This window comes from Balearica regulorum, chromosome Z, assembly GCF_011004875.1.
Source record: "Balearica regulorum gibbericeps isolate bBalReg1 chromosome Z, bBalReg1.pri, whole genome shotgun sequence".
Taxonomy (NCBI): domain Eukaryota; kingdom Metazoa; phylum Chordata; class Aves; order Gruiformes; family Gruidae; genus Balearica; species Balearica regulorum.
Genome location: NC_046220.1, coordinates 25,951,249 through 25,968,004, shown reverse-complemented (window position 1 = coordinate 25,968,004; position 16,756 = coordinate 25,951,249). Strand labels below are relative to the sequence as shown.

General features: G+C 37.7%; 1 protein-coding gene across 2 annotated transcripts in view; it reads right to left on the bottom strand.

Moving 5' to 3' along the window:
* The window catches only part of EFNA5 (ephrin A5), a 207,273-nt gene that overhangs the window by 29,425 nt on the left and 161,092 nt on the right, over nucleotides 1-16,756 (bottom strand). For both annotated transcript variants that reach the window (XM_075740334.1, XM_075740335.1), the window contains one exon: nucleotides 6,422-6,714. In XM_075740334.1, the coding sequence (XP_075596449.1) occupies nucleotides 6,422-6,714 (293 nt within the window). The remainder of the gene's footprint in view (nucleotides 1-6,421; nucleotides 6,715-16,756) is intronic.

Below are 16,756 nucleotides of genomic sequence, written 5' to 3'. Positions count from 1 at the left end.
TACAGGCAACTTTAAAATCAGGCTGACAGTGTCTTTTCATTTACATTGGTAAATGCATTGATAAAACATCCACCGTGCTTTCTTCGAATTTCCAGGATGGTGTAATTTGGCACTTATGCCAAGGTCAGGTTGGTGGTTAAGAAATTTGCCTTCACCGGTATGACTGCTTACAGAGAAATCATATATTCTAAGTGATGGATGCAAAAAAAACCCCAAACCGCCCTGTTTCTAGAGTATTACTAGTTAAATATTACTGTGCTACCCCAGCTGGGATACAATAAAAAAGTCACAGCTGACTTCCTCAAAAAAAAGTAAATAACCTAACCATTAACCAAACTGTCTACAATAACCCTTGATTGATTCTAATACTCTCCAGGATGCAACTGAGTAGTCACATTGGTTTCTTTACATTATCTCCTTTTCCAGCACGAATTTCCTCAAATAAGTCAGATTCAAAACCTGAGAAATACTAGACTTATGCACTCAGACAGCAACAAATGGTTCTGAAAAAGCCAGATTTCCAGGTCTATAACAGGATGAAAAAAGAAAAGTGTAGGTTTTTTGGGTGGGACTCACATTTACCTTTTCTGATAGGTCAAGATTAGAGTTCACAATCTTTCTGTTTTGTGCTCCCATTACATCAAAGTAAACCTCTGGCAAACATGCAAAGATACCTAAGTCAAATAATCATCTTACAGTGCACTGTGCCTGTTCATGCAAAACATTGATATCTGCTAATATTAAGCTGGTGCTTGAGCAAGAGCAATGAGCTCTATGCAGCTGTTTGATACCACTCTTTGAGCACATGAAAAATACCTAGTAACTGTTAACAAACTACAGGGTAAAGATTTCTCAGTAGTTTTCTCCCATATAGTATCACAATCTATTCATCCTTACCTCTACAAAGTCCCCTTTCTTAATTCTTGCTATACCAAACCAATCCTAAAAGAATAACGGCCAAGCTTGCAATCTGGGAAGCTATTCCAGGTTCTTAGTCATTGAAAGCTTTTGTTTGGTCTGTGTTAATTTCCATAAAAAGTGGACAGTGCTCTTCCTATGCTAATGGCTGAGTTGTATAGGGATATGTGCAGTTCCTCCCTGTGAGTTAGACTTCTAAATTCTGTGAAAAATTCTTCATTACTAACCAAAAACCTTTACTACAACCTCCACCAAGCAGTGGTGGTTTCATGTCATCCCTCATCTCCAGGAATTCAGTGGCTAGGCCACCTAAAGAAAGCATTTCAGTTCTACTGCAAGCATCTCAGGTCGAAAGGAGGGAATAGGAACAAGGCAACTTGATGATAACAATTTTAAAATAGGCTTACAGCTTTGAGACAAAAAGCCAGTAGCCCTCCCCAAAAATTAACCTGACAATGAAACATGGAATTGCACAGGACAGAGAAACTGCTGAAGAAAAATAACAGCACACTCAACACAAACCCGCACTCAGAAACACGGCAGAGAGAGTAACCTCAGCTTAACTGTCACCAGAGACTGTTACTGTCTCAACAACAGTTCAGCCAAAGACCTTATTAATAGGTTAAACACTAACTACCTAATTAATAGGCAAAAGTAAGAAGAAAGGAAGTATTATAAACACTTTTTTCTACTACTGTTTTTTCCTTAAGATCTTTCAAACCAGAGAAGCCTCCAGAGGTGTGAAGATGGTTGCAGAGAGATGGTCCAACTACCTGGCAGCTGTTAAAGAAAAATGAGACCAGGATTCAAACAGTCCCACAATTTTTGGAACATGGTGAGGACAACTTCCAGTCTCAGAGATGGAACAAGCTAACAGAAGAGAGATAATTTTATATCTGAAATTATGAAAATCACAAATTCTCCTATACAAGCGGCAGCTAAGACCATCAGGGTAGAATGTCATTTGAATAAAAGCCCTCAGGAGGTTAAGAGAAATTTCAGGAAATGAAGGAATTAGCGCAGAGAAACAAGGATGATGAGGAACAAAGGCAAACATTAAGAAAATCAAAGGAATAGGTTCCCTGGGAGTGTATTCTATGAGAAAAAGGAGTACAGAAGAGCTGGATGTTATTAAGAAGAAGTGTTATGTACAACTTTAGGTACAACTTTACAAACTCAGTTTCTAAATTTAATCACAAATTTAAGAATGATTAAGAATATTATTTATGACCATAATTAAATTCAAATCGTAAAAGTATACTATCCTGGTGTGGTCAGGAGCAATATGGTTTCAACAAAAGCTTCCTGAATTGACAGTCAGAAGCTTCATGAAAAGAAATAGTGACAACAAAGATACAGTGATAATGACACATCATTAAAGGCAAGTCAAAGAAACAGCATAAGCATTTTGAAATAAAATCAGAAAGATACATGCATGAATTAAAACTAGAAAACAAACAGTAACAAAAAAGGTTACACAAATAAGACACAGATAAGACAACAGGATTTTTAAAAGATGAAAGGAGCTCTTTTCTCCATAAGAATGGAGAAAGAACCACTTAAGTTATATTTAGATAAATTACATGTAAAGTCTGCTAACTGCTAGCAAAAACCTTCAAGGTCTTGCAGAGAACAGGAGAGCAGCAAGAGGATTGTGAAGAACAGCAAACCTACCTGGTGTAAGGGTGTAAGCATATATAAATGACAATATTCACAGTGATCAAATGATTAAATAAACAATACATATAAAATCTTGGAGGAAAAGATTATAAAACCACCATAGATTTCTTAAGGATAAATCATGTGAAATACTGAATTCTTTGATGGAATAACCAGACTGATCGCTCAGAGAAAAGCATATGCTACTGATTAATATTAGTACAACTTCTGACACTACACCAATGATACATTGCTTTCAAGGAAAGAGAATGTGGTCTATCATAAATCAACACAGGAACTTTGTTCGGAAACTGTGGTCAGGATTCTACAGTAATCTGAACGAGTCTGGTTCTAGCCGTGTCTTCATTTTTTTATTTCAACAGCTCTGATATATATTTGCTAAGTTGTTACTGGTATTTTATTTAATACTTAGCACATTAATAAAAATAAAACACTTGTAATTAAGTTAAAGTAATGAAAATTATACCCTCATTTTGAATTATATAAAATTATACATTTTAGGATCTTATTTTTTTCCCCTTCCTTGCTTTTGTGTTCATCTCCACTTGCACAGTACCCCACCTTAACCTGCATACCCAAACTTATTTTCCCTTCCAAACGACATTAAAATCACTGTCAAACCACTAAGTATTTAGTTTCTGCTTTCTCTATGTAACATTTGCTTCTGTTTCAGTAGGAATACTATTTTGTCTGTTTTCAGGCTAACATACACTAACCTGAGGTGAACACCTGCTAAGAACTAAGTAGAAATTGAGACTTCAGGTCATGATCTATTATTTACTTTCCCCAGCCTTCCACTGTGCACTCCCTAACTAAATAAAAGTTAAAAATTTCTCTGTAAATATTTAATAACCTTTTCTTCCTTCAAAAGTAAACTTAGTCAGTACTTGTTGATTGCATATCTGCAACGCTGAATTTGCTTTTTCAACGTAAATTTGATATCAGAAAGATAGATTTTCTTTCCCTTGTATTTTCCTAGAATGAACATGCAAAGAAGGGAGATCCAAGTTCATCTGAGTGATGACATCACAAAGAAAAGTGGCATTTTCAAAACCAATGGTTCAGAAAAAGAGACAGTGATTGTTCTCAAATGATTGCATTTTCTGAAAATAATGGAAGCAAGAGAGGCAAGTCACATCCTTAAAAGGTAAACTGCGAAGATTTTGAAAAAGCACCAAACAGACAGTAATTAAGATAAATACCTAACCAACCACTTAATATTTCTGTGTTTCCAGAGGTCTGGACTACATGATGTATTTGTAACCCTTAAATAGAATATATACCAGACTGATGCAACATAGTCTGCCTTCCCCCTCTCCTACAGAGAGGGCAAAGGTTTCAGATCTGCAGAAGAAAGGAAAGGAAACCTTCCTTGGCTAAGCAGTAGTTTCTTTAACATGCAGATACAGGCAGGTAACAAAGGCAGTCTCTGTAGCCTGGACTAGAGCCTGCTTCCCATTTTGATGAAGAAACAAGGAACAACATTTCACCATCTTGTTTCTTCAGCACAAATTAAGAGAAAAACTTTCCAGGATGGGTAATTCTCCCCTGAGAAGGACTGCATTTAATTGTTAACTTAGTGTACAGTGCTTCCCTGCAACTGCTGCATTGCTCATCATGTTAGCGTCCTCAGCAGAGTGAAGGATGAAGGCAAAAAATACTTAAACTACAGAAAAGGAGGAAAAATGCTTTTGTGTCTCTGAAAATTTAATTTCAGTGAATACCAGGCCAATAAGCTACTACTAAATGAACATCTCCTTGCTGCTAATTTTTTGCTATTTTACCTTCCATTAAAAAAAAAAAATTCCATCTAAACACAGTTGAGTATCATAAAGCTCTTCATATTTTAAAGCACTTTGGAAGAATTATTTTGAAGGGAGACCCTGACAGTTAAATGACTTAGTTAAATGAATGTTACAGAAGACATATAATGATTCTTAGTGAAATATTGAGTTGAACCACAAATGAGGAATACCAGGCATAAGCAACCTGGGTATATTTGAATAATAACGTCTTGCTTGAGAGGTCAATGGATTTTGTACGTTCTAACAATAAAGCTATTAGCTAGACAGCTGAGATTTCTTATATTTTTTTCCTTCACTTTCACGTTTGGTTTTCACCTTTATTTCTCTTTTTTCCTTTTTTAAAATTTAGATAACCATTTTTTTTTAAATACTTGCAGCTACTGATGCCATCCCTGTTCTACATTTTATTGCAACTGTGTGATGGTAAAGACTGCATTCCTTAGGTTAAGTATTCCTGCTTGATTTACTGATGATGCTGAGAAACTGAATAAAAAAAACCCCAAACTAAACCAGAAAACCAAAAACAAACACAAAAAAAATCCAGTGTTCCCGTGGAGCCAGATTTTGGAGTTTTGAAAGATACAAAACTGTTGAAGTTAATGGGAAGCTTTCGTGATGACACAAGAAGGACTGGGCATACACAGTACAGATTTATTATCCACTTAACTCTGATATCTTTACATGATTTCTCATGACCATATTAAAGAAACAGTTTAAAGTAACATTACAATTTGCTTTTTATTTTTTTAAATATTATTATTATTATTATCATTGTGCTTCAGCACAAGAACAAGGCACTGTTCTGACGCTGAACAGTAGAGGTTTTTATTTGTTGGAAGAAAAAGAAATGAGTGGAAAAATATCCACTAGGAATGTATTTCCCTGTAGATTTAGAAAGGGAAAAGAAAAATCTCAATGCTGAAGAAATGAGGCTGAAACCAGGGATCATACATACTCAGTTTCTCTGGTGAAATGAGCTGGAACGACTGTTTCAGAGTAGAAAGGCCAGCTACACATATGAAGGCAATATTTATTGGGATCTACAGTCTGTCTAAAGCTTTCAACTCTCTAGTCTAACACTAAAAGCAGAAAAAATATATTGCTGGAGCAGTCGAAACTTGTTAGGAATGGAACATTCAGGTACAAAACAAACTGATGAAATAAGATCTTTGTTGGAGGATTAAACAAACGAGACAGCTGAAGCAGTATTTCAACTGCATGGTGGGGTCAGGGAATCAGTTAGCTCAACCCACTGGGTTTTTAACCTCCTGATGTTTTTACTTCCTTAGTCCCAGCCATTATCCTGCATCTCCTTTTGGGAGGGTGCTCCCCATTGCTTTGGGGAGCGGGCATGAAGGTGTGTGAGCCCATTCACACTCCCCTGCCTGCCACCTGCTTCCACAGCACCCCACATCATCCACACTGACAGAAACAGTTTGTCTGAGAAAAAGAGGGGGGAAAAAAAGGAAGGAAGGAAAAAGGAGCCACTTGGCTTGATGCTAGGAATATTTACCCTAAGAAACTACAACTTTAAATACTGCTGGACTACTGACATCAGCAGCCATACCACTTACAAACCACACAGACCTCACTTTCCTTGGGTGGTAAATATTACAGAGACAAGAGTATTTCATCTGAGCAAATAAGAAAATCCAGGAATTTCACATGCAAAGGATTAATTATTTTTCCTCATGTTAGGGGACAGCTTCCATCCTACCCTTTTTGCTCCCTCCTCCTCCACCTCAGAGTTCTAGAATAAATGTAATAATGCATTTTGCTTTAAAAGTCAGCCACAGTTCAGTGAACAGGCTGACATGCTATTTCATGTGAGAAAAGAAGCTGTGATTTAATCTCATTTTCACTAGCTAGATTCCTAGCTAATGTATCTGGGGATCATTAAACCTGCATTCTCTGTAAGACATCTGCATTATATACTGTTTGGCCCTCTATATTTCCACAGAGCATAGGTGAAAAATTAGCACTTGCTGTGCAACAGTGGTAAATCTCTGTATACTCACAGATGTAGAAATATTCCCGGCCTGGCCTGAACTCAAACCCCAGCGAGAAGGGCGTGAAGAGCTGGAACTTTTCTGAGAACTTCAACGGTCCATTCGGGGAATGCGGCCGGTTACACTCCCACCTCTTGAACCCTTTTGAGGTGTGATCGCAGGAGCTGTAGCCATCGAAGTTCACCATGTACAGAACGTAGCGTTCAGTCTTATCTTCTGGCACCGAGTCTTCATAGTGAGGGCAGAACACATCCAGGTAGTCATTGATGCACACATCGATGTGGTAGTCACCCTGCTGGAATCTGAAATCACAGGAAGAGTTCAAATGTAAGCACAGTTAACTCAGCATGACCTTTTTGCAGGGTAACATTCTCATAGAAGGGGCATCACTAATGGCATTTCATTTCGCTCCAGCCATGCACATTCACGCTCGAAAAGAACCCTTACAATTCACCAGAGCTATCAGAGACTGCTTATGCAGGACTATGATCACATGGCCTTATGGATAAAGGTTTTGCTCTCTTCTCATACAAAATTAGTCTCTTCCTAATGCACACCAAGTTATAGGCTATCCTTCTCTATGGTTTATTGAATAAACAAAGAAACAAAGTGGCTGCTTTATTTGTTTGTGGGTTTGTTTTTGATTTTTTTTTAATTGGAGAAAAAAGCAAGAAGCAAAGAAACCAAAACTGTATCAGCCCCCCCAAATCACTGTCTACATAAACATCTACATATCCACGCAAATCAATAACCCAAACGTATCCTCTTCTCTGAACCAGGCAGTAATCACCCCTGTGCTAAAAGCTGATTTGACTGCAAGTACTTACAGTTACTACAAGAGCACAAACAGGTTTACTCTTTCTTCATGATTAGCAGCAGTTCGTCAAGATGCAAAGAAAAGCCTGTACTGCTTTTCAAAGATATTTGAAAAGCAGTGCATCTCCTTTGCCAAAAGTACACATAGAGACATTGCTCTGTACAGATAAAAGGATTCTGGGATATGAATTATCAGCACTCAGCCTAATGTGACAGTTCTGAATGAGTGTCAGTTGAGAAATGCAGCGCAAGGTACCAGCCCAGATGCACTTTATTATTACTGTTATTACTGAGGAGTCCTTAGAGATGTGGGATTCTTGTTTTGTTGGGGTGTCTTTTTTCCTCCCCTCCACGTTTGACTTATATTACTTCTCTAATGCCTACCATAGTATATGGTAAGAACTACGGGAACAAATTCACTGCCTCCATGGGAGCTTATACCATGATGGATTTAATGATTCCATAAACCAGGTCTGTACGTCTATCAAACTCCCTGGGGCAGCCAAAGAAACCAACCACTGACCTACTCCACTTCAGGCTGACTGGGCTACTTGTAGCTTTTCCCTTTCATGGCTGCAGTTGTCAAGTGTACCACAGAGCAATAAAAAGGCCATGACAGATTTAACTATAATACTTCTTTTTAGCTGAAGGGCATATTTTAAACACCTGATGGGCTTGAAATCTGCCATCTGGCTCCTTCTATCTAATTGCAGAGAAAAAGCAATGATCTGCTGGCCCTCCAAGGATAAATTCAGAGCAAACTACACCTTTTCATATCCCTACAATAATTTAAATTCAATAAAACAGCTTTTTAAAGGGGAAAAACTGAACACGCATCAAAGCATGATATATCTGTATAACTTCAGCCAGTGCACAGACTCATGGTTCCATTCTGTAACATGGAAAAGTCTCTCTGAACCACAGTTCTTCCAAGAGAATTCACATTTATCTAAATCATTAGTTAAAAACATATTTTTGTACTCCAGTGCTTTCAAAACCTGTCACCTGAACAGATACTGTCTTAATACATTTGCAAAAATGTATTGTTTTCAAATTGGTGTCTGTTCTCTGTATCAATTAACAGTATGCCATTTCTTACAGGTAATGAAAAAGAGTATCTTATAAGTTATGAATAGGAAAGACAGATTCTGGCAATTATATATCTTTTTATTTTTTTAAATTACAGTTTAAGTATGTAAAAATGAACATATATTTATGTGTGTGTGTGTGTGAGTGCGCGCGCTTTTTTTTAACCATGCAGATGACAGTTTTCTCAAGTGATTTCTCAAGTGATTCTCAAAGTTACCTCTTCTATGACTCTATGCCTTCACAGTAACGCCCAGTTACAGTTTTGTGACAGAATCTATATGCTTCCAGAGCTACACTGACATAATTCTAGACTTTCGGGATCAGAGCGGTCTCCTAAACATTAGACCTTTAGAACACAAATAACCTTATATGAACTGCTTCTCCACATTCTCTTTAAGTGAATGGAGAGAAACAGGCACTTCTCAAGTCCAATTCATCTGGCCTATTCAGGCCCAAGGTACACTGGAATGTACACTCCAGAAGTGTATCACACTCCAGAAGCAGCTATTTCTCTCATTCAACCAAAAGGAGAGTCTAGGCAGACATTTCCCAGACTGAGTCTGTACTGTAAATAGCTGAATTTGAAGGGAAGAATCCAACCACACTGTCTATGATAATGAGGATGATAAATACACAGAGATGGACAACTAAATTTGTCATCACACCTTAAATATGTATTAGCAATGAAATCAAACTTGTAATCTGCACCAGTGAGTTGTTCTACCCAATACTGCAAACAAAGAGTTCATCTGACTCCTTTTTGGCAAAGTCCCCTACAGTATTCTTGCTAAACAAACAAAACCACAACACAGTTGTCCTCTTTGATCACTGGTATTTTAATAGATTCATTCCTATTTCTGGTTCCCTAAGTGCTGAAGCAGCTGAGTGTCTTCATTTGCCCCAGCACACCCTTGCCTATCAAACACGGGGAAAGTAAGAAGCAAGGGCTGCCTGCAAAGCAGATCTGAGGGTGAAGTACAGAACCAAGTCCTTTTCATCCCAGTGTTCTTCCCTCCTCTGCTCTCTCAGTATTTTCATTCCACAGTCATTCGCCATGGCCAGAAAGTTTACATTTACATGTCTAAAATAGGAAGACGATGGTGCATATTTTATGGGATCTAACTGGCCTTTAGCCGATATTGCTGGCACATCAGTGAACCTGCTCCAGGAAAAACATGTACCCAGGTATTTTATCACGCAGTTCTGAGTGAAGAGACTTCACTCTGTATAGTAACAGTAATACTGAAAAAATGTTATTAGCTAATTAAGAAGCAGAAAGCAGGTATTTATTTCCCCTCTTGTAATACCTTAAATAAGTCAGTAATCAAAACCTCAGCATGTGTACTGAAGAGATGTAGAACTAATTTTATTTTTCCAAAAGAGGCTACAAAATCTCCAGCGTGCCTCTTGGACTGAACTGAGAGTCTATTCTCATTTCTGCAGCTACAAGGCAGTGTGTTGTATTTACCTTCTCAAAGAGGAAACACAAAGGCCTCCAACCTGAACAGAAAGGCAAGCAATGGCCATGAGTAACTCACAAAAAAACTCATCTGATCAGACTCCTCAAAGCTATTAAAGGAAACACTTCAGAAACACATTTCCAAGATTTTTCAACCACATCCGAGAGGAAACCACTTAACATTTACAGGCTGAAAATCTCTTATTAGTAGTGTAATGTCAGGTATTAGAGTGAAACAAAAGTTCCACTTCAAATGAAAGCATTTATCAATGTTTAGCCACCTACATATGTTGAGGAACACAACATGTAGAGGGAAGGTGGAATCTGTTAACAGATATATTTGTAGAGATGACGGGAATAGCAGATCTTCTATTGACTGCATTTAATCTTTAATAAGTTTGTGCCTTTTTCCAGTTCTGTTCAGAATAGAAGGCATGCTTTCCTACACTCTGTAGTAATGCTACTGATGTTCTTTTCCTTTTCTCAGTTAGGTCTTTGTCCTGTTCTGGCAGATCCTCCTCTGGACTCCCACGTCCTTCTGGAATCACACAGTAATCGGGATTCTTTATGTAAATCCCACTATGAGGAAGAAATCAGTCCTATCTAGATTTTGCATAACAGAAAATTGTGTTGTGGTAGAAACCAACCAAAAAGGCTTCTCCAAAACTCTGACAGGATCTGCAAACCTTCTTGCAAATAATGTCATTTGTGTCCATGCACCCTGGCTTGCACACAGAAAAACATAGCTATTCTTCAAACGTAAGTAACCTTTGTTTTGTGTCAGGTGGCATTCGAACAGTGTCTTGGAAACCTGCATACTATACAGCTAGCTATTAGGCAGTAGGGCTATAAAAGCCATTTTGAAGACAGAGACAGATAGTTAAGTAGCTTCTAAATCTTAAACCTAAACATTTCCATAACGAACAAACATCAGCTTGCTATACAAAACTTGCATACTTGTTCCAGCAAAGAGAATCACATGAACGTTTCTGTGCTCAAGTGATGAAATGTCCAGGTATTCAGAATGTACAGAAAGAACTTCATGGTAATTTTAACTGCAGAAATACAAGACCAGCAAAACATTTTCAAAGTAACTAATGCCTTATGTATTCTGTTTAGCTATTAACACAAGTGAAAATACACAGTGTGTGCACACTTCTCTTCATTAGTTAGGTTCTGAAGCGTTTGTGGCTCTCCTTTAATTTAGTAACTTTGCTGGTCATTGAAACAAGTGACAATTTATTTAAACAGACATTTAGAAAGTAACAACAATTCTGTTTGTTTATTGGTTTCTCTCTTCCTTCCTTTCTTGGAATGAACACAATAAAAATCCAGTTTAAGAACAGCACAAAACCCACTAATTGTCCATTATCATTTAGACAGATAAAAAATTGCAGTAACTTCTGCTTGTTGCTTCCCACACAAATCTTATTAGTTATATTCCATCACCCTTCCTGTAAAATCAACACACCAGATGCTCTACTTCAAGATAAGCGTACTGGAAAATTTTCCTTTTATTATGTCAACCTTTCTTTATTTGGAGTCTGTTCTGTCAAATGCATGTGGTAAGGCTTCATTGTGAACCAGAAAAGCCTTCAAATAACTGCTCTAACAATGACTTATAAAATTCTGGTCTTCAGTCTGGCATCAGAAGAGATCAAATGCAAATGGCTTCAATTCTGCTGCTTGGAGCCTGCACAGCCAGTAACACCAGTGCCCAGAGGACACTGCCACTGCTGAATGCCTTATGCCAGTTGCCTTGCTCTCAAATGATAATCTGAAATGCAAAGCAACATCAACAGAATTCACTGAATTGATTTAGTTCTGTGGTAAATACAAACCATAATTACCCATAGTTCTTCAGGAACAGCACAGCAAAATGTTACTTGCTCTATTCTCTAAGGAAAAAAGGCTTCTACAAGCAACACGTGTATACCCCTGTATCTGCTGGTCACTCAGCTCCTCCTTTTTTACTCTCAGGGCCGCTAAGCCAGTTTTAACTAAATTTAATGGAGACAGAGAGGTCTCAGAGACAAGTCCATTCCTACAAGTACCATGAAAAAAGCAACCAGGTGAGAAGATCCCGTAAGTATCCCAACAAAGGGTTAACCACCAGTAGATTAAATGTTATTAGACAACAGAAACATCTCTTACAAATGCTCTAGACAGAGGAAAAACTTCAGCTGGAAAAAATACAGACATAGATTGAAAATTAAGTTTATTTCTGTTAGCTAGTTCCAAAACTATTTGTTTAAATTATTAATAACAGAGAGATGAGTATAAAGTAGGTATTTGTAAATGTAATAATACACAAACCCCAAACATTTTCTGGAAAAAGCTAACATCCTTTAAAAGGACAACATTTTAATTGCTTTTAGGATGTGATGGTGTCAGTTATTTACCATTCCACACTACTGAGCTTGCTCACAGCTTTTGCCTCTGTTTAGGTGGCAAGTGCATTAGACCATCTCAAGCTTTACTCACATGCTGTGACTATAACACAGCAGGGTAACTTGTGCTTCATTATTATTTAGACAGTCCATGCCCCCTTCTTAGAACCAACTTAAAGCTGTTATGTGTGATGGGGGAAATCTTGTGGTTGTTAATTATCTGAGGGGCTGTGGGATTAAGTGTACCACTTTACTGCAGATAATTTAAAAGATGCTATTTCTGTGCTATGCAAAAATAACCTCTTTAATGCTTTTCTGCTCTTTTTACTGGCTTTGTCACAACATTTAATAAACTCTGTTCCCATAGCTCTGCTGACATCAACAATGATTCTGATGCACAAACAATGAAGTAATCAAAGAGCTATTTTAATTTTGGCTCTATTCAAACCAAAAGAAAACTCAACATTTTCCAGATGCTAAGAGAAGTGGGTTTGCTCACAGTAGCAAGCCAGTGACATTTTAGATCTCTAGCAGGATATTGCTACCCTGACCAGGCAAACAAGAAAAACCCTGTAATATAAAGGAGCTGTCTATGACCTTTTTTAGTCCTTAGGTTACAGTTTCACAAGTTAAGACAAGTTCAAAACACCATAAGAAAACAGTATGTAGGAAGCAAAATACTGACTGACAAAAGAGAAACAACTAATCAAGTCTGTTGTTCAAAAACAAAAAAAAACAGTATTCAAAAATTATGCCTAGAAAAGACTGCAAGTTAAGTACACAATGCAGAAAGAAACTTATTCTCTTGTCATTAAGTCCTCTATTCAATTACCATTTATTGGAGTAATTAAACACTGGGAAAGGATGCCAGGCTAATTGTTAGATTATGATAATTACACAGCTTTGCTGTGCTACAGCTGATCAAAATAAGATGTGGTCACACACACTCAGCTAAAGCTTCTCTGCAATCATCAGGCTTCCATGGGAAACTTATTACTATAATAAGGCCACTTATTACTAGTTCATTATCAATCAGGCACAGAAACATTATTTGTAACCTTCGTTTTACTTTCCCACCCACTCTGCCGGAACAAGCCTCCCAAGAGGTTGCACCCAGGTCTCTGCTTTCGGCTGGCTCCCTTCCATCACAATTACACAGCTGAGCAGAATCAGGCTCCTGCACTTGAAAGAGTTCATCAGGCTTCAAATTACTGTTTCACAACCGGCTGCAAGAGCCTATCACATTTCTTGAAAGAGCTGAGTGATCTCCCTGCATTTCACTTCACATGCATCTGTCAGAGATCTACCTTCCCCTTTTATTCCTGCTATGTTCCTCCAGTCTGGGAGATTTTTCACACTACTTGGATGGGTCCAAAAGCAAAAACCCCAAAACAAATGAAAATCAGAAAGAACAGAGCTGCATTAAGCTGGACTTCATGAGAAAAAGTGTCATTTTTACGTGGCTTGTCTCTCTGGAGAATCTCACACCTTTACCCCTTCTTAGCAGCCAATGGTACAGGAGAGGCATTGTGCCTTCCTATTTGGAGGGCTGGTTTGTTGGGTTTTTTGTTAAATAACAGGATTCTGATCAGTTACCATTGTCTCTGGTACTTTGTACAGCCTATTTAAATAAGACAAGCAAGTGATCTACTATAGGGACTAGAATATGGGAAGAAACATGAAACACATCAGTTTGAGCTAGCATTTAGGTTTTTAAAGAAAAGAACTCATTAAGCACGGAGTAGCTCTGAAGAGTCAAAGAATGTTTGGCCAGAACAAAAGAAATCGACCAAAAAATACCAAACTCATGATAATTAATTTTATTCTGTGCTGATACAAAAAATAGACCTTTTGAAATGTCAGAAACACCTACCCCTGTATAGGCAATTGATGTGGAAACTGTTGTTAGATAGGACAGGCCAAGGTTTACGGCACTGGTAAAGCACCTGCTCAAACTTCACTTTCGCGAACTTCATTTTTCCCATACTATCCTGCAGGTGAACATTTACAACCTTTAATTCTTTTAACTTCCAGAACGAAGAAACCTCCTCAAAACCAGCCTGGTAAAAGTCTTTAACTTTCTGGAAAAAGCAAACAAACAACTCCACTTTCTTTTTTTTTTTTTTTTTTTTTAAATAAAACCTAATTGTTGAATACTTTCTGACGTGCCTTGACTGAAACACATCCTTTGCAAAACAAAGAGACCCTACATCCAGAAGGAGGAACCTTCTATTAGAAGAATCACGGGAAAAAAATAACCTGCAAAAAAACAGGAGGAAAGGAGAAGGTTTGAAATGGGAAAGGGATATACCCTATTTAAAATGTAAGAGTTCTTTGAATGACATATGTTAATTCCATTAACCTGAGAGACCAGAAATACCTTTTTTTCCTGATTCTATTGCTGAACAAAAATTTTAACATGACATTTAATAATGACTTTGAATTTAAAGTATAGACACATCTTTTATTTATTTTTATGCTTTAAGAGCTCTTTAAGAAATAAATTGTGTAAAACTGTGTTTACTCCACTTACTGTTAGTAATTTCCCCCTTGCACTCATAACTGTGTTTATTTGTACAGCTGCGTCCTGTATTGACTTTTTATAGGTGGCACCGCAGAAAGATTTATGTTCAACGATAATGCAAACATTAAAAAATAGAAACTAATTGCTCTTCCCTCAGTAGATATGAGGGAGGGAGGGAATAAACAAATCAACATTTATTTCCCACCTATAAATCTGAGTACTCCAGAGATTCTCAAGTACTGCAACACCCTCACCCACTTAACTTCCCATCATTCTGCACCTCCTAATCGATAAGCTGGACATTTTTCATTCTGTTATTAAAACTGTTTCCTCAGACTCTGCATTTGTAAAATTTGTTCAAAGCTGGCACACATGACTTTCACCCATTCTCTCAGAATGTCTCTTGCGGCAACTTCTGAAGCGAAACACTCATTGCATCTTGGGGGCTTCAATGACACAGTGATGCTGTGGATGATAAGGGTGATAAAGGGGTACAACATGTCACAGCATTGATCCCAAAGAGGTCAGGCTCTCATCCTCAGCTGTCCCAGCTCCGATGATAGCCTTAATCCCCATGACTACAGACACTACCTGGCTATTGATTTTCCACTGCTGTCGGCATTTAACTTGCATAGATGGATGAAGAGAGAAGGAGGGAGGGGAAGGTAAAGGAAGAGTTACTATTCGTCAAAGGCATCACTAAGATTTACAGGACAAACTTCAGTGTTGAAGACCCTAGTAACATAATCTGAAAGGCATCACACCCAACCAGATACTAAAGGCAGCCTGAGATTTGTGTTTGGAGCCTCTATCCACACTGTGAATCCAAAATGTCTGGGCTGAAGCCAGTCTCTTTGTTAAGTTGATTTATGGACCCATGCTCATTACTTCTGTTCACATTAGTACTACTCTGGAGTTCACCATCAACATTTATCCCACTTTATCTGAGGTGGAATGAGGAGATCTGGTAATTACTACTCACATATTTTTAAACGTGGTCATCAATACCATCCACACATGACTCCCCATTTGTCTGCTTTAGACACTAACAGCACACAAGATGTCAGCTTCATCTTTTATTCCATGCTTTTGCTTGAAAATACAAACCCTACCTCAGCTACCTCTGGCCTATACCAGAAAAACTGCATTTTGCTGATTCATTAGCAAATCTTTCTTTCTTAAAAAAGCAAGAAAGTCTTACCTGATCTCTGCTGTACTAACACATGCTTTATAATCAGGCACATTTGGGAGAAAATAACCCGTTCAGAGTTTAAATTCTTCAAAACCAAAACAAAACAATAATAAAAACCCCCAACAGGCAGGAGTACTACTAAAGAGTCCGAACTGGACTCTAACAACATGTGTTGACCATGTGTCTAACCCAGAAGACACAGTCCATCAGCCTTGATGGAATGTGATTCTGTGGCTCGTATTTGCTAACCCTGCCCGAGGCATGTGCTGACATCTGTTAATGGATATGGAGAACAATGCCCTATCCGCAGAAAGGTCCTGCTTTTCACACTCACAAAATGAAAGAAAAGAACACTTGCCCAACAAGCATGTTGACCTGCACATTAGTAACAGAGATAAACTGCAGTCTGTTTCCACAAGTGTACATAACGCAAGGCAGCTTCACAAATTTATTTTCCCACTAATGTATTAAAAGCAGAGTGATGGCTAACTTCTATAAACTAAAATCTCCATCTCTTCCATACTTACTAGGGAAAAAAATGTTGCATCAATTTGCACCAGTAAAAATATGGGCAGTATTTGAGAGAAATGTACATTTTGATAAAAGTGCCTATCATCTGTTGCATTTATGCCTACACTTGCTGTTGCATTAGAAATGCTCTTCTCTGACATTAAGCTATAGCTATTTATTATTAATCTCTCAATCTGTCAACAAACAATTTAAAATATTTTGTTATGAAATTAGAATTTGGAGACTCAGACACTCTAATAACTTGCAACTGGTAAAATCTACCCTTTAATTTCCCAATATATAAGTGTATAAAATGAAAGTAATCCTCAAGATGTTTCACAGTATTTTTATGTTTAATAAACTG